This window comes from Epinephelus lanceolatus, chromosome 17, assembly GCF_041903045.1.
Source record: "Epinephelus lanceolatus isolate andai-2023 chromosome 17, ASM4190304v1, whole genome shotgun sequence".
Taxonomy (NCBI): Eukaryota; Metazoa; Chordata; class Actinopteri; order Perciformes; family Serranidae; genus Epinephelus; species Epinephelus lanceolatus.
Genome location: NC_135750.1, coordinates 33,314,667 through 33,342,395, shown reverse-complemented (window position 1 = coordinate 33,342,395; position 27,729 = coordinate 33,314,667). Strand labels below are relative to the sequence as shown.

The following is a 27,729-nucleotide window of genomic DNA, read 5'->3' as shown; positions in this document are numbered from 1 at the left end:
TAAGTACAGTGTAGTTATGCAAGACTATTTGGTAACCATGTGACACAAACTTATGTCACCATGTGGTCGCAGAGATTCTCCTCGATTTACCAGACAGTGAAATAAAAGTTGTGTTTGTATTCTGCTTCATGTATTTCTCATTAAAACTTGAGTCTAACACAGCGACCCCACAGTAACTACTCACCATCCAGAAGACTGATCTTGGGCCCACACAGACACACCAGCACATCCAGAAAGGCTCCTCTGGTCACCACACAGCCATTTTGTCTGAAAAGAGAGAAGGAAACAAAAATGTTTCCTTAAACTATTTCATCCAACAAATGAACAAATGCTGGTTTATTATTTTTCCTGTGAGATGGTGCATTGTAGATGCATGAAATTTTCACCAATGACTGGTAATTGTGACCAAATGCTGTTTAACAAATATGACCCCTATCAGCCTGATCAGGACTCTGTGACTAAAGCTCAACTTCAAAAGGCAATGCTGTCACTAAACTTGGTACAAACATCCATCTTATACTCACTCTACAAATTTGCCTCAAGAACCACTGAAGTACATGTGACTAGATTTTCTGCCATTTTGAATTTTTTGAAAACAGCGTGTTTGACATCTCCGACGAAGCTGTTAAGTCCATTTTTTACCAAATTTTTACAATCAAAATCAGATCATCAAGCTGGACCAAGCTTGTCAAAAGTTTTCAAAAGCTTGTTGATATCACATTGCATTTTCAAGATATTGACCAATGAACTTTAATAGGGCGTGGCTCAGCACATAAATATCCCTAACTTCACAACCGTTGGGCCGGTCATCATGAAACTTGCAGGATATGTCCACATAAGTACCTGAAACATACTCTGAAAGTTTCATTCAACTCAACCACTTGGGGGAGCTACAAATGATAAAACTAACAAAAAAAGGTGTGGCAAAACACAAATCAGACTATAAATCAAAAATTGTTTGTCCGATTATTACTGGAGCTGCCAGTTCCAACAAATGCAATGGGCTGGCCCAAAATTTGGCTATAAATCAATGACTGTCTGAGTCTGTCCAAACATTATCTAAGTATATTTTTAATGAAGCTGTTAGGAGGTGACAGCGCTACCAAAGAAGAGCGTGACCTGCCACAGATTTGGTCATAAATTCATGAGCATCTTTCCGATCATGATAAAAACCTGCTAGTTATCTTTAAAGCAACATTATGCAAGAATTGGTATTTTTGCGCTGTGGCTCCGTTACAGTTTCAGAGTGGTACCCCACTGTTGTAAAAACAAATTGTTCCTGCAGGTTGCAAACTGTTATACTGTCCTGACAGAAACTGTGGTAATCTGGTTCAAGGCTCTCAGAAAAACATTGACAATCCGACAGCAGCGTGTACATCACTATCAATGTTATGTTTCAAAGATTGTGACATAGGCTGTCCTCAACGTGTCACCCCTATCTGAAAGAGTCTCATGGACAGCTGTACACATGCACTTGTTGACAAGCTGAAGAACTTAGAACCGGCAAATATGATGTCAGAAACCAAAGAACCATTTCGACTGACAGGGCACAGTAACGTTACAGGATTTTACATCCTGTCCCGTTATGACTGCATCATTTTATATATTGTGACATCAAAGATGAACACTATCATAAGAAAAAGAATAACAAAAAAGAATGACAGAATGATTTTGTTTTGCTGAAACACTGCTGACAATTTCAGCCCATATAGACATTTTGCTAAGTTTTTGAATGTGACTTCTGGAGTCCGGAAGAACAGCGTGAGACAGGGACGACACCAATAATGTTACAGTCTATGTCACAGAACCCCGGGAATGTCGCTTGCAGCCATATTTAGTTTTGCCTTTGATCCAGCACAGGACAGTGAAGAAAGAACATTTTAGAATGAAAGCTCCCTTTTATTAGGGAAGCTCCTTAAATGTTCCTTAACCATTTATTAAGTTAAAGAGAAAACACCCTGCCTCCAGTCATTGATTATCTGTTTTTCATTAAGATCCTAGACAGAGATTATCTTCAGAAATAGGTTCATGTCTCACCACACACTGCTGAATTAGGTCACTGGATATTTGTAACTCAGTGAATCAATTGGTTGTGAGGATCTACATGATTGGGTGTGATCTCAAGAGCTGATGTCACTCCCCCATCCTGATCAGACCTCCTGTTGTGCTATCAATGCTTTCTGTCTGTTTAAAAGTGAAATATGGTGAGGCAAGGCGAGTTTATTTATATGGCACATTTCGTACACAGAGGCAGCTCAACTTGCTCTAAATAATGAAGTTTTAAAAAAAATCCACAGGTAAGAAATGAAAGTACATATAACTTCTTCAGATTAAGAAGACACAGGTAGGAAGACTAAAAGAGTATTAAATAAATAAGAGTATAAGATAAGTAAGAAGTTTTATGAGCATGGTAGTTCATTCTTAACCTTCTAAATAGACGTTATATAAAACAATTTCAACTCAAGCTACATTTGTTCGCTTATTTCCAGAGCTCTCTATTGTTTGCTTAGTGGGTCTTGTGTTTGTGTCTCCTAGTTTGACAGAAAAGATCTATTTTTTGAGAGAGAATTCCTTAACCCAGATGTATGAAATGCAAGATGTTTTTATGTGCAGCCAGGTACTGTGTACTGTAGTGTTTTTCAAATGTCAAACTCCCACTAGGTCGTTAGCAAGTAGCGGTGACGTGGGTTACAGTGCTGATGCCCTCCTTTCCCTCACCCCTAAAACACGCTGTTTGCTGACAGTGTAAGCATGGAGAGTGAGGAAGTGTTAGCTTAGAATATGTTAATTTATTGTTATTATCATCTAACCTTTATTTAACTGGGTGATGACACATTGAGATTCAATATAATACTGCATTTGTCTGTATAAACACATTTATAGATCAACAGTTGGTATATTATGTACAAGAGATGCAACTGGAGAATTGAATTTTGGTATCTATTTGCTGGGGCATATTTTGAAAATTAAATCTCAAATGACTTTTTCTTTTTCATTTTAATTAAGTAAAAGAATGAGCAGTCTTGAAGAAGAAAATTAAAATGCAAATAGGATGATTGATGATTAATTTTATTTATGAGTCAAATAATGCAGCCACATTCTTAAAATGAAAAAGCATTTCTGTAAATACATTTTAATTTAAATATTAGTCACGATTCGCTTCCATAGCTTTGGACGCCACAATAGCTGGTTATAAAAAGTCACAACACAAAAAAACTTAACAGGGGCAGCGGTCAACCAACCATCAGACAGTCGCTCCCTCAAAGCCACCATACTCCATTGACAGAAACAGTAAATTGACCTCACAGCATGTGGGAGCTGCTGGGGTAGTGATGACTTGATTGTTTAGTTTGTTGGTGTTATTGTGTTATTTTTTTAAAACCAAACTAATGTGGGATTCACAGCTATATGTTGGGTAGTGCGATATGACGATATATATCGTGTGACGAGAGAAAAATGTCTATTGTTTTATATTTTGTTGGGGGGCAACTTTTTATTCATTGGATTAAAATGTGCGGGATAGGCATCGTTATCAGGATATGAAATGACCTATATCGGGATACGAGATTTTGGTCATGTCGCCCAGCCCTAGCTGTATGTGAGTTTATATGTAGCAGCAACATCGTGCAGAAACCTATGTAAAATCACATGGAAAAACGTTTTTTAATCGTTTGGTAATAAAGAATTTTGATGTTAAAAAATACATAATACCTACATACCATACAAAATCTGAGTTTTCAGATTGGAATCCATAAGGAACAATACTGTGAAGCTACAGAACAACAAAAAATAATAATAAGGAAGCCACCCTTTAATGGGCCAAAAGTTTACAATCTAATAACCTGAACATATGTGAATACAAAAAATACCACAAGTAACTGCAAACCAGATAAAAAACATTGTAAATATACTAGTGTCGCACGGTATACTGGTACCAACGGTAGACCGCGGTACTAAAACACCACGGTACATATGATACCATAATGTTAATGAGTACCGTAGTACTACGGTACCTCACAGTACCACTACTGTGGGATAAGTTCAAAGTCCAATCGCAAGAGGGTGAATGTCCATGCGGCGTCCAATAATGGCGCGCGCTGGCCACCTGGCACTCAATATGCTGCTGCAGTGGTTTGTTTTCCAGTGACATTTCAGGTATTAGCTGAGCAGTTGAGGATCTTTAAGCAGTGAAAGTTATAATTTATTTCTTTTTACTTGTAGGCAGTGATTTTTTTTCGCATTTGCGACTAAAAATAGTTTTGTGCGAGCAAAAGAAATAATTCAGGAGCACACTGTGTGAGCACAGATTTCAACCAGCAGCAGAAACGAATGGCGAATCCTGCCGGTTGTGGGTTGAACGGGGTCACAGACGGGAATACGACGGCCATAGTGCTCCACGGCGCAAGATAATGGCTTACTGGCAACCGAGAAGCCCGGCTCCAGGTCCAATGATTTCCTCTTCGTTGGTGTCATGAATGCCCAGAAATACCTGAACAGCCGAGCCGTGGCGGCACACAAGTATGTCACGTGTCAGAGGAGAAACAAGCCATTCACATTTCTCTCTTTGTGGCAGGTAACGGTCCACAAACCTCACCACACTCAAGGGATTGTTCTCAACTTATCAGAGGAGGAGGGTGGCTGGTTGATTTTTATTTTATTTATTTATTTTATTTTGATCCCCCTATGTTAATCACTTATTGATGCTGTTTTTGAAGTATGAATAAGTCAATAAGTAATTTATTCCATTGAAATATCATTGATGTATTATAGAAAAGTGATTTAAAGGCACATCTGCCTCATTTTTGCTGTGGTATCATGATACTACTCAAAACTGTGATACTTTCACCCATTTTGGTACCGTGACACTAAAATATACTGAGCTGCCAGTAAACAGCTTATTTCATTATTTTTATAATCACATTTCTGTTTCATTCTGATTTTGTGGCATATTTTGTGTCATCTGTCTTATTTTAATCGTCTGTAATTCATTGCTATGTCGGCCCATCTCGGACAGATTACATGAATACAAAAGTAACATGACATAAAACACTGTTGTTGATCAACTAATAAAATAATGGGCTCAGTATGATTCCATTTAGTGAGTGCATGTGGCCATGACTGGACAATAGATGAGAGTCATTTGAACAGAGATTACCCAAACAAAAAGTTACTGTTGTTACTGGGTCAACAGCTCACAGGACAACATGCTGAATAGGACAGTGATGTGTATTTTTTTGTGGTAAATCCTAAAAGCCAAGACAGTGGGACCATCACGAGATGCCGCCAGCTGTGTGAGCACAGATTTGATTGATTCACTTACAGTTTACACGCATAGAAAAAAAGCAAAGGCTTGAAAAAAGGAACCAATTATTTCCTGCGTATCCATAAATATACAATAACTGATTTACTATAAAGTTTATGACTCTTTAGTTTCACTATAGTCACGATGTAGGATTACTATCATTACATTATTTGTGAATGTTGACATAAATGCATTATAGCTGCCAATGGCTTGTATGTGAGTGGAGCAGCATGTGTGGGCAGCGCCAAGTGTGTGTTCAGTTCAGTGTACGTTCAATCGAGGGAATGACCACAGGGCTGTGAAAGCCTGCAAGTGTGTGTGTGAAAACAAGGGAGACAGTGTGTGAGCTTGACGTCACATTTTCATCACTCAGATATTAATAAGACACACGCTGCCACACAAACCCTTTGCACACTACACACACACACACACACACACACACACACACACACACACAATACACGTGATGGAGCATGGGAAGAGGGCTGGGGGAGTGTGTGGCTTAAGTGAGAACATATTTGGGCAGGGATGAGTCCTGTAAAGTGGACTGACTGTGTTCATGTGTGTATGAATGTGAGGTAACATTACAAAACAGGCAGAAAGGAGTTGAATCATTAGATTACAATCCAAACACTGGAGTTGTTCTAAGAGGTTGGTACTGGGCCTAAAGTGCCACCACAAAGCCAAAGTCAACTGCAGAGAGCTCCACAAGTGTCTGCAGTCATCTTTACAGCGCTGACACCCTCTTGGAGCCAGAAAAAGTCCAAAATGACACAACGCAGAGACAGTGTGAGGCCAAAACCCAACACTGACTCAGTACAGACGAACAATGCATTCCGTCCTTTTTGGAAGGTGGCCGTTTCAAATTAGTGGTGTTCTGGAAGAGAGAAGAGGTTTTCTTTTTCCAAAAACAGAGATCCTCTGACCTGTGTTGTCCTTAGATCTGGGCGCCGGGCACTGTGGTGCTGGCTGCGTGATCAAACGGACAGACGGCGGGCGCGCTCTGGTGAGCAAGAATTCACCTCGTCATCTTAATAAAGGCTCATCAGTGTAACCAAGCGGAGCTAGCAGGGCTAGTGTTGCTAACCCAGCAACCCTGTGTTATCTGCTGTGAGCTGCGGCACAGGGGAGACTGGAGACCCAGGCCTGACCCCAGCTGGGCAGGATGGGGCCAGTGGGGTAATCTGTGACCCATCTTGAGGTGATCTTGGGCGAGAGAACCAGGGGTAGAAGGGGGAGAGGGGAGGAAAGGGGGGGTCGGCGGATGGACAGCAGGCGGTCGCTTTGAAATGGAAGCCTGGGCAGGACACGAAGCGGACACAGCCAGGGAGGGGATGAACGGTGATACAAGGAGCTATTCTTCTGGCAAGAGAGTTGGAAGGGTGGGAGGGATGCTTATCTGTGCATGCGTCTGTGTGTGGGTGTGTGGGTGTGTGTGTCTAGGATTACCGTGAGGCGAGCCACATGCGCTGATGGAGGCCTTCGGTGATGCCATTTCCTGCTGGCAGGGGTCTGTGTGAGTCAGTTTGGTAAGAGCGCAGCAGAAACAGCACCTGCATATACACAAATACACAATCTTGAATTGATATACGTGTGAGCACGATCATCTGTTACATTTATTCATGAGCTGGGGTCAGCCCCACTGAAAAGTTGCTCTGTGTGGTCAACCACAAAAAAACGAACTACAGAAAGTGAAACCAAAAGCCTGAAACCCAGGGCACACTGACACTCCAACAGTATGTGTATTGGGTGGCATGATGGCAACTGCTTACAACAAGGTGTGTAGATTATCTTGAGTAACTAGGTCATGATTTCTATAGAGAGACATTGCTGTTGAGTTTTCCAAATTAGTTTTTTTGGCATTTTGAGCATCACAAGCTGAAGCCATCTAGTTCCATTATATTTGAGAGATGGCAGACATCTCTTTGGTCGATATTTCCAACACTCGAAGACTCACTCCAAAACAATCTAGACTGATAAATAGCACTACAGGTAAGTATTTTTGATTTTAGGGTGAACTGTCCCTTTATGTCATCTGTGGTCTTTTGAAATATACTTTCACTGGAAGTTTGAGCAAGTCTTGACCGCTTTTTCTTTAAGTGTCTCTTCAAAATCGAAACAACAAAATCCTGTTTGAAATCATGATGTTGAGTCATACAGTCAGAGACACAACCACATTAATACTGCACAGTAATCTCACCAACTGTTGAGCATGGGGAAGTACCCTTAAACCAGACAATAAACATGCCACCCCTCCACCCCCCAGACAACCATCCTTTCCATCACTTGACTTCTGGCTCCAGTGGCGGAAATAAGGGGATATGTAAACGCCAGCAGTAACTGTACATTATGTAATGGAGACAGAAAATGTTCAAGAATTCTAAAAAAAAGAGGATGTTTCCCATTAAAGATCAAATCACTCTTTTCATTGTGGCTGCTGTGACAGTGTGTGACTGAGCCAGTTTGTAGCAGGTGGACTGGTGGTTGGGAGTGTTCAGAGGCCAGGACACAGGCTGGCTGGCTGGCTGGCTGGCTGGCTGGGCTGTGTATTCTGGGCCTTGGTAAGTATACTCTTTAAGCCGGGGCCACGGCCACAGACCAGTAGGAAGCCATTCATTACGCAGTGCAGGGAAGGAAACGTGGGGAAAAACCAGGCCGACCACGTAGCACCAAGCCTGGCCACTGAGTCCTGGCCTGCCCCTTCTCTTCTCCTGCTGTCTCCACGCCCAGGCAACACCCACTGGTTCATACAAACAGCCTCCACACCCCTGGGTCCGTCTTCCTCTTGCCGTCACTCTCTAAGGGCTTTTCCACCTACGAGGAGCCAGTGCTGGAGCCGATTCCCAAACCAAATATTGAACCTTTCCAAGTGATTCCACTGTCAAAAAACTGGTTTGAACGCTATCAGTCACACTTGAACTAGTCTCTGCAAATATTTGCTGATCACCTTATTGACTTCTTTAAATCTCATGTGACTGGCAGAAACCCAGGTCAGAGTTCACCAGCGTAGAACTTCACACGTTTCACTAAGTGACACAATGATCTTGATGCATCTTGTGTTTGACAAGGGCGTCACATCATCCTGTTTGTTTAATACAGGACTTGATTACCTATGCTCAGTTTTTTTTGGACTGGTGACAAGTCTGGCAAGCCTTAAACGTTTTGGCCTTTTGAACTTGCTGCTATACAACCAAACCTGACATTATGTCATATCTTTATCAAATGCGGCCTTGGATGGTATACTTAAATGAAGGCTGGGAATTTTGACTTGCTGGTCAACAAGTCATCTGACGTGGCATTAAACTCAACAAAAATCACATCTGAGGTGATTTGGAAGTTTTTGGCTTCTCCTCAGAATTTAACTTGGTTGATTTTTCTCTTACAGGCTGCTAAAACAAACCAAACAAGGTCCTCAGTGGTTTCTGGTATGCATTGTGTTCAGTGCTTTTACATCCAGTCATGAAATTGGTCGACTCATTCAGAAGCATTGGGCGGCAGATTAAAAGGCTGCAGCATCGGTGCCAGCGCTGGTTCCAGTGTCAGTGACAGAGCCCTTAGTCCTCATTCCTTCTCCCTCCACTCCACAGCTACACCTCATCCACCGGGTTGGGAAGTCCCTGAATGGGAGGCTCAACCGGCTCAATCCAGCCCGGCATGGAGAAAACCGGAATATTTATAGAAAATGCTGCCTCCCTGTTCCTCCTCCCAAAGGCAGAGAGGAACTACACCCCATGTGGGAGGAGATGCTGGGATTGGATCGAGCTCAAATGAATGGGAGACGATAAGACGGCAGCACAGAGATCTGGTGCACACTCATTTTTGTTCATCAGTTTTAGACTTTTTCCTTGACTGTGTCTAGAAGTGGACTTCTTTTTGTGTTTGTTCTGATTACCACTGCTAGGCACCATGCTTTAATGAGTCCTGCTACAACTGCTACACCTGTAGGAAATGTATCATTTGTATTATTTCTGTTTTAAACCCATTTATTATAGACTCAAAATATCTACAAGTGAATTTAGTTGAAGAGGGTTTAAGATATTAAAATGTGCCCTATGGAGTCTTCTGACAATATTTTCATTCACAACTCTGGCTCTTGGTGTGTTACCACTGCCTATAGATCAGTCAAATATTAGAAACCAATGGCAGGAATGTGTGTTGCATCAACACGTGCATCCTTGTGCACAGGGGTCAGCAGCTTTTACCAACACAAGAGCCATATTTGGTAAATAAAATAATTAAAACGTCTTTCCAGAGCCGCAAATCATATTTGAGCAATATAATTAAAGTAACACAGCCTATTAAGTCTAAATTAGCCTTTCAACATCACTAATAGGTATAAACATTCATTATCACAAGGCTACTCTGCAGTGGGCTATTTATGATTTTTTGGTACTTAAACTTTGAAAACTAGGAAGACTCATGACTAGTCACAGCCGCTGAGGTTCTGCAAGATTTATAGTAAAAAGCACCAGGCTGTAGTTGTATTACAAAATATTAAAATATTTTTTTATACCGGGTATAGGCTATATATTTTTACAACAGGAAAATGAAAGAATCACTTGAGGCCTATAATAATGATAAATGAAAATAAAATTATATTTATATTATATATTATATTATTATTATATATTTATATATATATTTATTATATATCTAAAAAAATAACTGTTAATCATTTATATATAATTTTTTGTCAAAACCATAGAGAGCCACAGGCAAGGGGCTTAACAGTCACATGCAGCTCCAGAGCAACGGGTTGCCTATCCCTGCTCATGCATGTCCAGGAAAAAACAAACCGGGAACTACACATAAAGCACTGCCATACAGAGACACTAGAAGGGCAATCAGGAAGCACAGACCTCTTCATACCTCGGCCAAGGCCAAATGCCCTCTCTTGCAATGTTAACAAAGATGAAAAATAGTGACTGTATCCACCCCGTGATTTAGATCCACACCAAAATCTAATGGATTCTTCCACGGCCCATGCTACACTCTTAAAAATAAAAATACGGCCAGTGGTTTTTCCACAATCCTACTGACAAACAGACAAACATAAAAAAAAATAAAATAAACTTAAAATATTACCTCCTTGGAAGAGAAAACTAGTGCTCAAAAATTTTGATTGTGAAAAAAAAACAACTTTAAATGAAAAAATTAAGACATTTAAATGAAACATTTAAACACCTAACACATCATTAAAGCCAAAAACACATTTAGGTAAGTGTTGAAGACCTTTGAATGCCCTCACACTGTTAGGAATAAAATAGGTAAGTTTCTTTGTATTGCTCTAAGACTTTTTTAGCAGCCTGTGTGCTTAATTTTATTTTATTTTAGTACAATACTGGGAACAATTCCCCATTATTAACAGAACTTTATGCAAACTTATGCTTTCCAATCTATTTGTCATTCATTTTCACTTTTAAGTAGCATTAGTATTTAATGCTCTGTGGGGTTTTCACTATAAGCGACACTCCTCACATTAGACACATTAATTTAATCCATTTTTAATATAAACAGATAAGTATAAGCGAGACAGATAATGGGTGGTTTGATATAAAGATATTAATTCCTATATTCTTTCTAATCTGTAATAGTGTAGTCAAAAATATTGATTCATTGATGCATATTGTTTCTGAATAATTGAAATAGTTTCAATACTCCTCAGTATTGATACACTGGTACCAGCTGCACTTTCACGCTCTCTCGTACTGTTAATGTTTAAATAGTCATTCTGCTGTGCTCTGCTACAAGAAAAGTCGTTATGATATAGCCTTGTTAGATTTTTCATTTAATAAATATCTAAAATTCTATGCCCTCACTGTTTGTGAATTGCCACGTGAATATAATTCAAGTTATTGTAACAAAGTTAGAAATTCCAGTATCGTGACAACACTACCTTCTGGAGGATCACAATCAACCCCCCTCTAGAGTTTGGGGATGCAACTTTAAGAAGCAAAAAAAAAAAAAAAAAAAAGAAAAAGCCTTGGTGTGGCAGTGCTAAATATGAAAAATATCAAAACCTATTTGTACGCCTTGTTTTCTAGTGAGGCGTTTAACTGCTTGTGTGTGTGTGTGTGTGTGTGTGTGTGTGTGTGTGTGTCGTTCTCTATGTGAGTGTGTGTTGCAATGAGCCTTGCTCCTCTTTTGGGCCCGGTAAAAATAGTGGTGGTGGATGTGAGGTCCCTTCAGACTCTGTTATCAGCCTGCCCTGCTGTCCCTCCCACTGCCGCAACCACAGACTGACCACATGCTGCAGCGAGCACGCACACACACACAGACACACACACAAACAGCAAGTGCAAGTGCAAATAATTGCATGCCAATTCATGGCTCAGTCCAGTAAAACACATGCACAAAGAAACATATAAATTGGCATTCACATAAACCAGATAGAGGTTAGGCAAAGTGTGGACGCGCCCAATTAGGCAAAAAGAGATCCCAATAAAGACGGGCTAAATATAAAAAGACATAAACACACGCTCTTGCTCTATATAGCCGTATTCTTGCACAAACAAAGTTTACATATGCACTCTAGACACCGAGTCACACTCCCTCACATATGCATATACGCATGGGCGTGACACCCGAGTAATTTAGTGGCGTGTATATGTCTGTGCGTGCACGCAAGAACTATGTTACTACATCTTTGTCAAAAGTTACAGCAGTGTATTTAAACTACCCCCTAGGGAGCTGTTTCTTATTTCCATTGGCTGCAGAGATGCATTTATTTTTGTGTGTTGGCAGCATGAGCTGTGTGTGTGTACGTGGGTGACATTCACTAGCCCCCTGCTATCACTCCTGCTTGTGTTATCTAAAGTCTAAATCTTCTACCCAACTGTTTAAACCCAGGGGTCAGTTCACTTTTAGTTTCTTCCAAACGTCAGAGCCTTTATACTCTTGTTGTAATTTCCTACATTCAACACAAGAAAAATTGGTCAGTTCTCTTTACGTAGTTGACAATGCAGATACAGCTACATGGTCCACATGGGAATGAAAGCCATCTACTGAGTGAAGCTTACCTTGTTACCACAATAAAAAACAATATCTGGGCAAAATGTCTTAGAATATAGCATGCATGTGCGTGATTTATGACTTGATTCAATTATTTTCTTTGCAGTCCACAGCCACTCCTACTTTTCTCTTATGGAAATCCAATTAAATAATCATATCATTAAGATTTAAATCCAGTGCAAGATTCATTTATTATCCGTAATCACTTATCTTGTCAAGGCTCATGGGGGCACTGGAGCCCATTCCAGCTGACATTAGGCGAGAGGTCGGATACACACACACGACAGATCAACAGAGACAGACAACCATTCATGTTCACATTTACACCTGCGGGCAATTTATAGTCACCACTTAACCTCACCTGCATGTCTTTGGACTGTGGGAGGAAGCCAGAGAAAACCAACATTGACACGGGGAGAACATGCAAACTCACATAACTACACATAAGGACTCATGCTGGCTGGCGGATAAAACCTGGAACCTTCTTGCTGTGAGGCAGCAGTGCTAACTGTTGCACCACCATGCCGCCCAGTGCAAGATTTAAACAATATGTGCTTTTTCTAATGCATAATTTTTATGTTCTTAATTATTAACAGTTAAGGAAAAAGTCCCAAATGTGGGTGGCTACAACAGATACCATGCCAGCTGATGCTGCATGTTAGTGTATGGGTGTATCCGACTGCCTAGCTCATTGCCACTGCTTTGCACTGCGCTCATATGGTGGCTACCACTGATATTGGAACAGCATTGTCTCAGAAGCGTAGTGCTACTCTCCGGTTCCCTACAGGTTAACACCATTAGGTCTGTCAGCACTGTTGTCATTGTTTAGCACTGTTTATGGAGTTAGCACCATTAGCTGCTAGCTGCCAGCTGCCAGCTCAGCCACCTCCATGTTAAGAACCGTGTCCAGACAACTTGTATGCACAGGGTTGTAAAGTGAGTTAAGATGATTTTGTTTGAATAAAGTAAAATTGTTAAGGTCAGGGTCTTAAACTTGGGTCCTTGACTCCCTGAGGATTTGTAGAGATCTTGCAGGAGGTCAGTAAAATTTGGTGGCACCGTGGATAACAAATACTATTTTAATATCCATTTCATGGATACAGAAAGGGGACCCAGTAATGTTCACATGCCATATGCAACTAAGTTTGGGAAGTGAAGAAAATGGGCTGCAACCTGAAAGTAATCAGACTTTCTCATGTGGCCCCATTAGTTAACAACATTATAACTTCTTCTAATGTCCGACAGCAGTATCTATCAAATACCTGGGATCCCCTCAAGATGAGACTCATCTCATTTTATTATAAGAAAGCTGGCTGGATTTTTAAGGCCCACACATTCTTTCACTGGTTCAACCCTGAGGGTTTTCTCAGAAAACACAGGCAGACCACTGGCCAAAGGCAGGCGTCGTAACAACAGACCAAAATAAAATTATTGGAAGAGAGCAGGGAAGAATGCATTTGGGAAAACAACACCAGCATCACCACTGCCAGAGGAAAAGAGACTGTGATAGTCCTAATTCTCAGGCCTCCTTCTCCTCAGCCTCAGTTAGCCTCTGTTGTGGAAATACACAAAGGATTACATCCGTCGAGGCGGCCCTCCTCAAACCACCGCAGGCCGCAGCTTTAATACTTCTGGCCTGTACCCGGCATTGTGGGCCAGGGTTGTTGCTGGCGCGTGTCGAGAGCAGAGTCCAGTGTCGGGTTGGGTTAGTGCCGGCCCATCCGATGGGCTTGTTAAGCTCGGTTCTGGTTGTGTCAACAGAGGTTTGGGGGACGCTGCAGCGATTGAAGTGATTCCAGTGTGTTTTAAGATGTTTTATCAAAGACAAGGGCCTCAGTCAGGCCATTCAGAGGACAGGACGGCCTCGAGTTAAACCAATAAATCAGGCTAATCTTGACCTTTCATTCACAATCTGATACTAGTCAGTTAGTTTTGTCTTATCTGATTATGTTACTTTAATATGTTATTATTACCCAGAGTTAAATGGAGAACCTACATTAAGTGTACTCTTGCCAAATGTTGTCATAAGACCTTTTCACTCTAGCAAAACACTGCAGGGTCTGTCTGTACAAGTCTGCTCACATCAGCCTTTTAAACTGACATTTCATGGTGAAATCATTTCTTTCCAAATTAATCTCTTTGATCAGCACATTTGTCCACAGGGACAAAGTAAAGCCATGTGATTCTTTCACACCAAGCCTGTTAGCTGTGTTAGACCATCACTTTTATATAATCGTGCTCTGGTGGAATACAAGCTGCCACATAATGGAAGACTTGTCTGTTGTGTAAACTATGTTAATTTCTTGTCACGTTAGTGAGCAAGCTAGCTAGCTCGCAAACTGATCATTAGAGTTGCAATCTGCTAAATTACAGTTAGCAAACGAGCTATCTCAGCTTAGATTAGTGCTGGAATTTTTCCAGTTGGTTACTATGTTAAAGTTTACCAACTAATCATGCAAGCGATGACTACATCACTGAGCTTCTAGCTACTTATTAATGAGGACTTGCCCATGAGCTTCACTTTGGTTGGACCAGGCTTTAACCAGAGCCATAAACATATTTCTGGCAATGGACTATGACCATAAAGGTAAGAGCGGCTCAATTTTTCTGAGGTCCCCCAGGAACTCCCTTCAAGGACCCCTGGGGGTTCCTGGACCCCTGCATGATTATTACCGGTTTAATAGACCAATAATTTAAAAACTGGCTACCCTAATATACATTACGTTGTGATTTTTTTTTTTTTTTTTAATCAAAGGTTCTGCATGTGACATTAAGATAATTAGTATAGCAGCAAACCACTGTTGGCTATTTAAAGATATGGTGGAGCAATGGTGACCTGAGCAGAGAGTAAAGTCATGCCACCTCTGTTTGCTGTAATCCCAACTTCTTTGCAGTTTATTGTGGTAAACCGGTCCAGCTGTGTGTGCATATTAATGTATATGTGTGCACTGCGCTCATATGGCAGTTACCACTGATATCAGTGTGCCAGCATCACCAAGGCGTAGCACCCACCCTCCAGCTCCCCCTGGTTAACAGTTAGCTCTGTCAGCACTGTTTAGGCCCGTTTCTACCGCAGGAACTTCGGGGTAATTTTACGGGGCCGGGGCCGTTGGTGCGTGTCTCCACCGCAGGAACCACCCCCGAAGGACAGAGTTCTGGAACTTTTACGGGGGCTAAACAAGTCCCTGCCTCGGGGTAGGTACTCAGAACGGTCCCAAAAGACTCCTGGCTGGGGCTTGGGGATTACTTGGTGCTGATTGGATATACTCAAGGAGGGATGTGACGACAACAGAAAGCAACAAAATAGCCGGCATTTGTAAAACTCAGCAGACGAGGATTAGCTTGTTCATATAGCTTCCTCCGCCATGTAAAAAAAAACTCACTAAATGGCCTGTGAAAAAAATATTTTTTCCAGCGGATATCTTAGTTACAACATGATTGAGCTAGCAAAGCAGTTTTGTGTTGCTATGTGTGGTATTTATTCAGTTTTGGGAAATCACAATGTCTAGAGAGCATCAGTGGCTGCAGCTGACAGGGACAGCTAACAGCAGGCTAATATCAGGACGTCATCTGTTAAAAGCCTCCCGTTGTCAGATACGACATGAAACTACTCCAGTTAGCTCAATCATGTTGTAACTAAGACATCCGCTGGAAAAAATATTTTTTTTCACGGGCCATTTAGAGAGTTATTACAGACACCGCTAAGGGCTATCAACTAACGGCGTCCCTACGTCGCCCCGGTAAATGGTCGCGCAACGATTACGTCACATTCAGAGCCCGGTAACTTTACAGGAACCTTCCTCGTACTCCGCTCTCTCAGTGGAGACATGGCAGTTGAGAGGGCCGAACGAGAGGACGTTCCTGTAGTAGTTCCTGCCCCCCAAATAGTACCAGGAACTTCTTCAGTGGAAACGGGCCTTTTGTTTAGTGCTGTTTCTGGAGTTAAAACCATTAGCTAGTAGCCTCTGGCTCAGCCACTTCCATGTTGAAAACTGTGTCAAGACAACTCATATGCTTTGAATTTTGCTTAGCGCCCCATTAATAAATATATGAAAATGTGTATTTCTGCTAATAAATTTGGGGTTATCTTTAAAAATACACTTCGCAGAACTTTCTTAAAAAACAATGCATAGGCTCATACAGAAGTAATTCCTCTCAGTCATGACTCACAACCAACAAAAAGCGTGTGGTATTTATCTGCAGAGACTCTGCCCTCTGCCTGGATTTTCTTATTTTCCTCTTTACCTGTGCTTGGGGCGTTCATGAGTGTGTTCCCCCACTGTGCTCAGGTGATGTTGGGGCTTTATAAAAAGGTTGCAACCAGATGCCAGATTGAACGCAGCAGGCATCCAACAGACACAGTGCCAAAAACATGCAAACATAGTGAGGCAATACGCCAAATGAGAGTGATTCTGAAGTCGGCTTTTACTTTCACCTTACAGGAACCGACCATCCTGCTTATCATACCTTTAACAAAAAAAAAAAAAAAGCATTATCTTGCATTTGAGGTGCTGAGTCTTACAACAGCTTCACATGCAAGTCAGTCAAGAATGTAGGTCTAACTGTTTCTGAGTCACACCGTTTAATTCAGCATAGAACTCAATTTACTAGTCCTCAATGACGTAGAAGAAGTGCAGCATTAGTGGACTGGGGCTGGAGGTGGGGTTGGATGGAAACACTTTGTCATGTGTGGTTATCAGACCTCTTCACTGTGTGTGTGAGAAAGTCAGCAGGGTGGTAGAGCTGGCCTCAGTAGCTGTGATGGTTCCCAGCTCCACACTTGGCCCACTAACAGTTGTTCTTTGACAATAACAGAGGAAGTCATTTCTCCCTCGAGCAAAAACATCTGCTACCTGTTACACACACTTGCGCGCGCGCGCACAGACACACACACACACACACACACACACACACACACACAGTGAAGCATATTAACATACATTAGGCATCTCCGAAGGCTAAACACAATGTCCTCATCATCTCAGCATAAACACACTGCCAGCGTGTGCTGTACATGTAGAGACACACACAGTAGTACTCACACTCACTCACCTTCTCTCTGACTGTTTAATTCTTCTGAGGTCTAAACATCTTAGCTCCCCATCTTACACGAGTGCAGAATATTTTACACACACTCTGTTGACTGCATGGCTACTATCTCCTCTATCAGTGTTTCTGTGTGTGATGCTCCCCTCCACACGTACACTGCAGACTGCTATCTCTGCTGTACTATGTTTAGACCATTTCACCTGCATACAGCTCTACAGCTATGACAGTTGTACCCCCTTCCAGCAGCGAGACACGCCTTACATATCTGCTCCATCATCTCCACAATGCCCCACCTTCCTACACACCAGCTATCTATAGCCTTGTTAGAGATGGCCCCTACAGATAAACACAACACTATCAGGACTACTGTCATTAACCCTGAAACCCTCTTCAATCAAATGTTTTTATTCTACAATATGACTCACACCGGGGAATGGCACAAAGTAGGAATTTTTGGGGAGATAGGGAAGCATGAAAAAATCCCTTTCCTCATTTTGGCTTATGGCAAAACAAACTAGAGACACTGAAATATTTGGAACCTTTCATATAACTGTATATGAACTGTATATGAGATGATCAACATAGTTATTGGTTAGCACAGCACAGAGCATATGTTTGAAAGTTTTTTAAAGTTTAAGACTGGAGATATACTTGCTTTTAACTATTTGTCCTCAGAAATCAACACAAAGCATCTACAAAATGCAATATGCACATGAACAATAGGGGCAGCGGTGGCAGAACAACGGAAGCTAACTCGCCATTGTTATAACGTACTTTACACATACCATCTAAGATGGCGCCACTGTCGCTTTTTCTGCCGTGATCTCAGAGCTAACAATATAGTCACCTCCTTGAATGTTGCCATGTTTACTGTTTAGATCATTCAAATCCGAAAATTCTATATTGTCTGAGTCCTCTGCTGCCCTCTTGTGGAATCCTCCAGTAACATACACAGTACATGGGCACGTATTTGAAAAATTCCATTCATGACACCTTTGATTGTCTCCGTAAAACAGCAAGTATATCTCCAGCCTCACAGATGTACCAAGTAGGAGATGAGTTTGTGCCCCACTAGAGAATTTCCATTGTACAACAGTATCATGGCATCAAAGAGGAACATTCAACTTTTTCTGTTGGGTATACTTTCCTTCTCAGTTTTTTAGTATTTAAAAACATATTTCAATAAATATTTCAATATATTACAGATGTACTTTAATTATCAGTATTTAATTATATCACAAATATGATATAATAATTCTGACGTAAAGTCACTGATCATTTAAAAACAAGGACATGTAGAAAATCCAGTGAAGCGGAACACAAAGTGTGTGAGGTATGACGGGCTGATGTGCTTTCAGTGAGAGGAAAAAGGAAATTAAAAGGCCAAGGAAGGGCTGCAGGCATCAGCTGTGCTATATCCCATACAGACATTATTGTGTCTGTGTGAGTGTGACGTATTCCACATCTTACTTTCTCTTCTGAATGGGGAGAAAAAAGTTGAAAAAACTGCAAATTTGTGGAGTTTGTGAAATGAAAGAGAACGGGGATTCAAGTTGGCACAAGCGAGGCTAAATGGCGGTAAAAGGGCCAGTCCTAACAACATCCCTTCCTTCTCTTTTTACCAATCATAGTGAAGCAGTCTCTGTCATCTGTCTGCTCTAATGCAGCAGCCACCAACTGTCTACTTTAACATGTATGCTTCAGGTTACAAACTACTTTGAAGATGGTCACACAAAGTGCTCAGATATATAACAGTAACTCTCAGTGTCCCTATGAATAAAACAAACAAATCAGTACACGACAGAAAGGTTGGTTAAAAATAACTATTAGTTGAGGCACTTAGACTTAGACATAGACTTTAAAATATCTCTTTGTCCCCTTGTATACAAGTTGCTGTATAACATAGAGAAAACAAAACAGGTAGGTGATGATACAGTGCACACATGACGTATGACAAGACACGGCAATGGTGAAGATGAGACACAAAGAACACATGACAAGATTAAGAAGCCACCTTATGTTAAAACATTCACTGCATCAGACACATACATCTCACCCTTTGGTATGGGAAAGAAAGACATGGAGAATGAATGGAGAAAAAGTAGAAGCAGAAGGGCAAAGTAACAGGAAGAGAGGATACCAAGGAGGAAATTTTTAAAAGGAGACACAGGAAGCAGAGAAACACAGAGACAGAAAGGAAATAGATGAAGGTGGAGCTGAAGGGACAAATGCAGAAACAGTGCAGGGGACATCTGGGGAGGCTCCACACATGGCAGCCATGACAGGAAAGCAAACTAAATTCACTCTCCTCCTGAAATCTCCACTAAGCCTTTAAGAGGCCCTCCTCCTCCTCCTCCTCCTCCCCATCCTTTGCCTTCATCCCACAGCAGACCTCCCTGCAGTCCAGACCACTATCAAACCATAAGTGAGGAAGAAAACGGTGCAGTTTTCATTCTTTGTGTTGACCCCTCGGTCCCGGCTCTTACCGCTCCGCACCCCCTGCTCCCACACCGACCCCGTCAGTGGCGTTCAATAAAAGGCTGGGGAAACTCCCTCTCCCCTTTTCCTCTGCGTGTGTTGATATTACCGGCAGACTGTTTGGTTGTGTTTGTCAGAGTGTGATGACAGAACTAAACACTGGTATTTACCCTGCGATAACCGCCTTGTCTGGACAGGCTCTGTGTGGAAACTGGGTGTGTGGGGCCGATGGAGAATGTGTGTGTGAGTGTGTGTGTGTGTGAGTGTGTGCTGAGGCTTGATGCTCCATATCTATAATCTCTGTGTGGGTGTGCAAATATACATGTTATGATAACCGCTTTGCTAATTGCATTTTATATTTTGTCTTTGTTGAGTGAAAACCTCCAATGTGATGACTTTGTGTTTTAAGCTGAATTAAAGGATTATGAACTCATTAATAAACTGAGAGTGAATGGTTGTAAATGCAAATACAGTACAAGGCTGATTTTATTAGTTCTGGAAAGATACGATTTACAAGATATGGGTTTATCGTCCAATAAAAGCAAATGAGTATCATCCGGTGGTGTGACTGAATGCACCACATAATAAAAAATGTCATGGGTATGTCTCCATATTTTAGAATGGCTATAAAGACTCGCACAATTACATAACTGTTTTCTTAAGCAGGGGGAGGGTGATGTTAATATTAGTTTCCAGATCATTAACACAGCATGTCTTATTAACTATATGTTATGTTATTCAAAAAACATACTGAGAACATAAACATGTTCAATACACTGATTAAACTAATTATATTGTGCTTTGTAAACCAAAGTCCTAAAAGTAGATACAATATGTTAAAGTTAATGATGCTCTGTAGAGCTCAGCGGCACGAAGAAAATCAAATTTCACAATATTTTTGACGAAATACTTTGATATCCATTTTGCAACAATACTGCAGGGTTGACTTTTGGTGTTTTCACAAAATCTGACACAATGGGATTTTTGACAAATAATCAGCAATAATGTGGATATAAAGACTAAGTGTGTAAAGGTACATAACAGAACAGCTATAACAGGACAAAATATTACGATATCCAAAATCTAACATGGTATCTAGTCTGATATCATGATATCAATAAAATATCAATATAGCGACCAGCCCTAATGTTCAGTTTATGTTGAGATTTTCAGGAATGTATAAATTCAGTTACATGTTTATTATTGCCGTTATTGTTAAAAGTGCTCTAGTATTGGACTATATTCCTCCCTGTTTACATACATAAAGGGGGCAGGATATTAGAAACATCTCTGAATATAATCCTATCCACTACAACACCACAACTAACTATGACCTCAATGACAAAACAGAGTTTAACATAAACCACCCCCAGCTTATCATTATCTTTAATATTATTATTTTGCAATCAATAAAAAATTAATTCTAAATGTCAGAAAAAAGGTCATCATGAGTTCCCAGCTGAGGGGGGTCCTCTTCACAGCCCAAAATATTCAGTTTACAATAATACAAAACAGCAGAAAGCAACAAATAATCATATTGTGTGGGGGTTCAGGGTTTGATTCCACCTGAGGCTCCCATCACTACATAAACACTTGTGGCTGTTTAAGCGATGTATGATTACAGCCCCCACTGAATGTTATGGCATATGTTATGTATATATATGAGTGCATCGGTTGATGTTGATGTGTGTGTGGGTGCAGACCTGCAGCAGAGTCCCGTGGATGTGGTTGTGTTGGATTTTGGGTCCGGGCTCTACAGGAAGTTCCTGCAGTAACATGTGGACAGTGGATGGGATCTGGGTGACCAGCACAAAGGGGACGAGGGCCCGAGCTGCCATTTCTCTGGTCCGATACACTGCAGAGCGTCCGCATCTGCAGAACACACATACACATATGCACATACACACACACCAGCAACATTAGTGCCATAGAAAGTTATTAACATCATGGAGAGCTGAATTGTTATCATAATATTTCCGTCGTACATTATGTAACATTGTATGTTTGAGTTCATGGAGGAAGTTATAAAGTTCCTTATTATCATAGGTCATGGGGTTGTTGCTGGAACTGTTGAGTTTAATTTATTCCACAACTTTGTTATGAAACATTATTTCATTACTGTGTATTATCAGCATTATTTTAAACTCCAGCCACATTAGGTCATGGATAAATTCTCGAGTTAGGAATGTTGACCTATGACTTCTTTAATTTGGACAGATGGTTGCTATTTTTGAGCATACATTATGTAACATCTTCATCTTTCTCCCTCTTTATCCCCCTCTCCCACTGCAGAGGCATACTGTAGGATCAGAACTGTGAAAATAGAATGAGAGGGGGTAGTATTTCTATGATCAGAACCTAAACAGGACGGCTGATGACTGATAAATTTTGAATCAAACATTTTCAAATCATATCTATTAAGAAAACAATGTATTCAATGGTGTTTGTTTTACCACAGACTTTTCTCTCCCTCTTCTTCTTTTTCTCACACGGTCATTTACAGTATCCACCACTGACGGTGAATGTGACCGGTTACCCTGAGTGCAAGCTAAAATTAACCTTGTTTACAAGCTGATAGTCTTTCCTTATCCAATGTCATAACACTGCCATAGCTGACATGAGGGAAGGACATGACCAAGTCCTGAATGAGATGAGAGGAGGAGGGAGGATGACGGATCTCAGGGGTCAGAGCTAGTTACTGCTATTGAAAGAAAGGGGCAATCTTAATAAAATGTTATTTATATTTGCAAACAGCTCAAGATCAAATCCTCAAATAACCTGACCTCCATTACAGCCATCACTGTACAGCTGTACTCCTTAATGATTTTCCCAGTCTTATCCTTGCAGCACCTGCTGTAAATATCCTTTAGACAGGGCAGAGTGCCACCGATGTACGGCTGTACGCCTCCTTTTCCATGGCCTTGCAGTCCTGTACAGTGCCGTATTTGTACCTGGCTGTGATGTTCCCCATCAGGATGCTCTTGATGGTGCATGAGCAGAAATTCCTCAGTATATCAGGGAATACCCAGAATTTCCTCAAGCGTCTGAGGTGAAACAGTCTCTGCCTCGCCTGTCTTACCACCGAGCTAGTGTGCAGCGCCCAGGCCAGGCTGTCAGTGATGCAGACACCAAGGCTCAATATCATTTCAGTTACACAGGGTAGTGGTTGAATACTATCTTTATGTAATGGCACAACCCTGTAAGTCATTAGTAGGTGTTGATAGTGTTCATATGAACAGATACAACTATGGCAATGATGGTAGTATCACTATGACATTTGTCAAGTTACCTGATGGGGCTGGAAAAGTACGGACGCTAGCGATTGTTCACAACTTAAGCTTTACACAATTAATTGGACACACAAGACATCAAATACAAAAGAATGCTGCTTCATTACCAGGGCACTAGTGGAGGTACTTCGTTGCTGCACTTAACTTAAATTCCGAATGTCATATGCCGTCAAAGGATGGAGTCAGCAAATGATGTGGAAAAGAAGCTCAAACAAGGTCTGAAGGCGCACTGAGCCTTCTACTTCCCAGCGCTCTCAAAGCTGGTGCGTTTCATCTTCAGTATCCCCGCATCCAGTGCACCTTCAGAGCGGGCCTTTAGTCTCTGTGGGCGCATCTTGGAAGAGAGACACACGGGATTGGGACCGCAGTCGGTCAGCAACAATCTCTTCCTCTACAGCAATATTATGGCCAAGTGATTCATTTGTTAAATTCATTCGTTTCATTCATTAACTTTGTTTATTTTATGTTATTTGTTAGTGTTATTTGAGCCACTCACAGCCTACTCTCGTTGCTATTTGTTAATTAGGCTACATAAAGAGGTGTGATGATGCCGGTGTTATTGAGCATAGGCTGCCTAAGTTTGAATGTTTTTATTCTTATTTTTTTCAAACATACCTGCGACATCTGGCTAATAATTTTAAAACTGCTGTTTTTCATGTCGTTTATCATATTGTATTTTTTGCAAAGCAGTCTATTTTTATGTGCCGTGTAATGGTGCAAAGTTTTTGATAAAACAAAGTTATATTTAAATTTATTGTGTAGTGTTGTCTATCTGCTGATCTGGCAATCTGTTTATGTGCTCAATCACTGAGTGATTATATAAAGGTAGAAAAATAAATAAAATACAGAGGAGGAGAATAGAATATGAAACAGCCTTTATTTCATCAAAAACTAAATGAAAACAATGAAATAGGAGCGCTATTCCTGACCAGTGCGTCAAAAGACATGCAGGCCAGGGAAACGAAACAAACACGAATCTCTTTATTAATAGCCTATAAAATGACGTGTTTTCTCCTGCAGGACGGGAGAAGACGCAAAATCAATGCATCTCTATTATTGTGCGGGCATAAATTCTCAGAGTTGCAGGCGGGAGTGGACACACACATTGTGGGAGTGGGTGGGAGTGTAACACACACGTTGCGGTTGCGGGCGGTAATGGTCAGAAATTCAGCGGGAGCGGGATGAAGAAAACAGTCCCACGCAGGGCTCTACTGTTCACCCTCTCCACCATGGGCCCATTGATATTACGGGGCGAAGATCCTTTCCTACATCTTCTCAAATTCCACTATCAGTTCCTTAGTTTTGCTGACATACAGAAGCAGGTCCTTGTTATTGTTATCTTTGATCAGGCCCACCACAGCTGTGTCCTTGGCAAACTTGATGATGGCGATTAAGTCATGGCTACATAGTGTACAGAGAGAACTGCACGGGGCTCAAAACACAGCCCTGAGGTGCTCCAGTGTTAAGGAGTTCAATGTAGTTTTCAGATGAACGTACATGAAAACCATCTGGGAGGAAAACTTTTCTTCTTCAAATCAGTTTGTTATTTGTTTTTTTTTTTTCTGTTCACTATAAATCTGAACTGGCTGCCTATACGAATTACACATCAAAAAGGCATGTAGGGGAAAAAACAACCCAGAGACTAAAGATCAGAGACGGTCATATACACTGCCTGGCCAAAAAAAAAGTCACCACCAAAAAAAAGGTCATACACTCTAATATTTCATTGGACCGCCGTCTTTAGCTTTGATTACGGCACGCATTCACTGTGGCATTGTTTTGATAAGCTTCTGCAATGTCACAAGATTTATTTCCATCCAGTGTTGCATTAATTTTTCACCAAGATCTTGCATTGATGATGGTAGAGTCTGACCGCTGCGCAAAGCCTTCTCCAGCACATCCCAAAGATTCTCAATGGGGTTAAGGTCTGGACTCTGTGGTGGCCAATCCATGTGTGAAAATGATGTCTCATGCTCCCTGAACCAGTCTTTCACAATTTGAGCCCGATGAATCCTGGCATTGTCATCTTGGAATATGCCCGTGCCATCAGGGAAGAAAAAATCCATTGATGGAATAACCTGGTCATTCAGTATATTCAGGTAGTCAGCTGACCTCATTCTTTGAGCACATACTGTTGCTGAACCTAGACCTGACCAACTGCAGCAACCCCAGATCATAACACTGCCCCCACAGGCTTGTACAGTAGGCACTAGGCATGATGGGTGCATCACTTCATCTGCCTCTCTTCTTACCCTGATGCGCCCATCACTCTGGAACAGGGTAAATCTGGACTCATCAGACCACATGACCTTCTTCCATTGCTCCAGAGTCCAATCTTTATGCTCCCTAGCAAACTGAAGCCTTTTTTTCCGGTTAGCCTCACTGATTAGTGGTTTTCTTAAGGCTACACAGCTGTTCAGTCCCAGTCCCTTGAGTTCCCTTCGCATTGTGCGTGTGGAAATGCTCTTACTTTCACTATTAAACATAGCCCTGAGTTCTACTGTTGTTTTTCTTCGATTTGATCTCACCAAACGTTTAAGTGATCGCCGATCACGGTCACTGAGGATTTTTTTCCGGCCACATTTCTTCCTCGAAGACGATGGGTCCCCACTATCCTTCCAGTTTTTAATAATGCGTTGGACAGTTCTTAACCCAATTTTAGTAGTTTCTGCAATCTCCTTAGATGTTTTCTCTGCTTGATGCATGCCAATGATTTGACCCTTCTCAAACAGACTAACATCTTTTCCACGACCACGGGATGTGTCTTTCGACATGGTTGTTTAGGAAATGAGAAGCAACTCATTGCACCAGTTGGGGTTAAATAACTTGTTGCCAGCTGAAAGATAATCGCCCATGCAGTAATTATCCAATAGGAGGCTCGTACCTATTTGCTTAGTTAAATCCAGGTGGCGACTTTTTTTTTGGCCAGGCAGTGTATTTGTGCCAAACATAATGCTTGTGTGGACTGGCCTTTAGACCGTCTACGGTATAAAAGAACATACTGTACACTCAAGGAATATGCACTGCCTGAAAGCCTCAATTTAATTAACTGCAACAAACTTATTCAATGTACTGTATGCTCGTACAGTCACATGGGGGCACAGCCAAGGACACACGGGATCTGTGATGGCCTGAAACCTGGCTGTGGAGGCCAAACAAGCAGCTCAGCTCCACTGTGGGAAATTCAACAGAAGGTTCCAGAGAAAAACAGATAAATCACTACAACGGTATGCTTACAAGATGAGATGGAAGCTTGCTTTTTGGTTTTGGTATGAGACAGGGTCAGATACGTTAGTAGACACAAACACATGGCTGTGTACAATCTGTGTGAGGAAGACAAACAAGCCAAGAAGTGCTTGCAAATAATTATGGACATGTGTTTAATTTTTTGTGAGCTCTGAAGATAATTTCTCAAAAATCTACTGCTGGTCTGACAGAGACAGGAAAAGACAAGAGGCTTGAAATCAATATGGACTTTGACAGAGAGAGGACTGTTTGGACCAACAAGTCAACTGTCAACAAATGCTTTTCCACCTGCTGTTAGCATGCCTGTGTTTCACACACACACACACACACACACACACACACACACGCACACACACACACGCACACACACACACACACACACACACCTATGGCCAGACAGACAACCTAAGACCCTGTATAAAACACAGACAACAGTTTGCATTCCTGAGCTCCGCACGCTTGTACATGTGAATTTATGTGCACAAGCGTTCTCTCCCTCAGTGACACACACACACACAGCATGTCTAATGATCAAAATCTCTGTCCATTCTTCACTTTCCACCCCTCCCAGCCCCCATTTGGGGCCCATATGTTAACTATCTGTGCTAATTTGTCCCATTGAAACACTTTTGCAAAAGGAAATGACAGTTTGGAAGGGTGTAATTTTAGAAACAGGGCCGTCCCCTGTGGGGTCATAGTCAGACTGTTGACTGGCATGGTTAAGGCTCATCTGGGCCTAATTTTAGAGAACTGGGAAAATAATTTCCACCACAAAGACAGTACAATGTTGGCTAAATAGGCCCAAGCATCAAAAACTGTCGCAAAAAATATTAGGAATTGAGGCAGCGACATAATCAAAAATTTTTTTTGCTTAATTCATTCATATGAACAAGATGTAGCTGTTTTAACACTATCATTATTTTACTTTGTTTGACACTTTTCTCTTAGCTCTAGGGCTGTATGGATTGTTTTGGCATGAGCTGCTGAGTGTTGGGAGAATATCAGCCACAGAGGTGTCTGCCTCCTCTCATAATCATGGAAGTAGATGGCACTATTTTCTTTGTACCAAACTACACCGTCCAACCATAACACCACACAGAATGAAAACGTGCATCTACTCATGGACGAGAGGCTCCTTCTCATGACAGGATGAGATGTAAACATTAATGGCTTCCTCCTCAGCTATGCCGTATATTAACTAGCTCAGTGGTGCTAGGTGAGCTAACAGTAGATGCACACTTCCTTCTGTGTAGTGACACGGTTGGCAGGTGCAGTATGGTTGAAAGAACACAGTGTGTACATGAAACTGTTCACAACAAGGCTGTGGATTATCTTGAGCAACCAGGTCATGCT

At 41.4% G+C, this 27,729-nt stretch overlaps 1 protein-coding gene across 1 annotated transcript in view; it reads right to left on the bottom strand.

Moving 5' to 3' along the window:
• The window catches only part of thada (THADA armadillo repeat containing), a 122,373-nt gene that overhangs the window by 36,488 nt on the left and 58,156 nt on the right, over positions 1–27,729 (bottom strand). The window contains exons 29-31 of the mRNA XM_033613828.2: positions 21,544–21,712; positions 6,752–6,855; positions 185–267 (exon numbers count right to left, since the gene is read on the bottom strand). Of these exons, the coding sequence (XP_033469719.2) occupies positions 185–267; positions 6,752–6,855; positions 21,544–21,712 (356 nt within the window). The remainder of the gene's footprint in view (positions 1–184; positions 268–6,751; positions 6,856–21,543; positions 21,713–27,729) is intronic.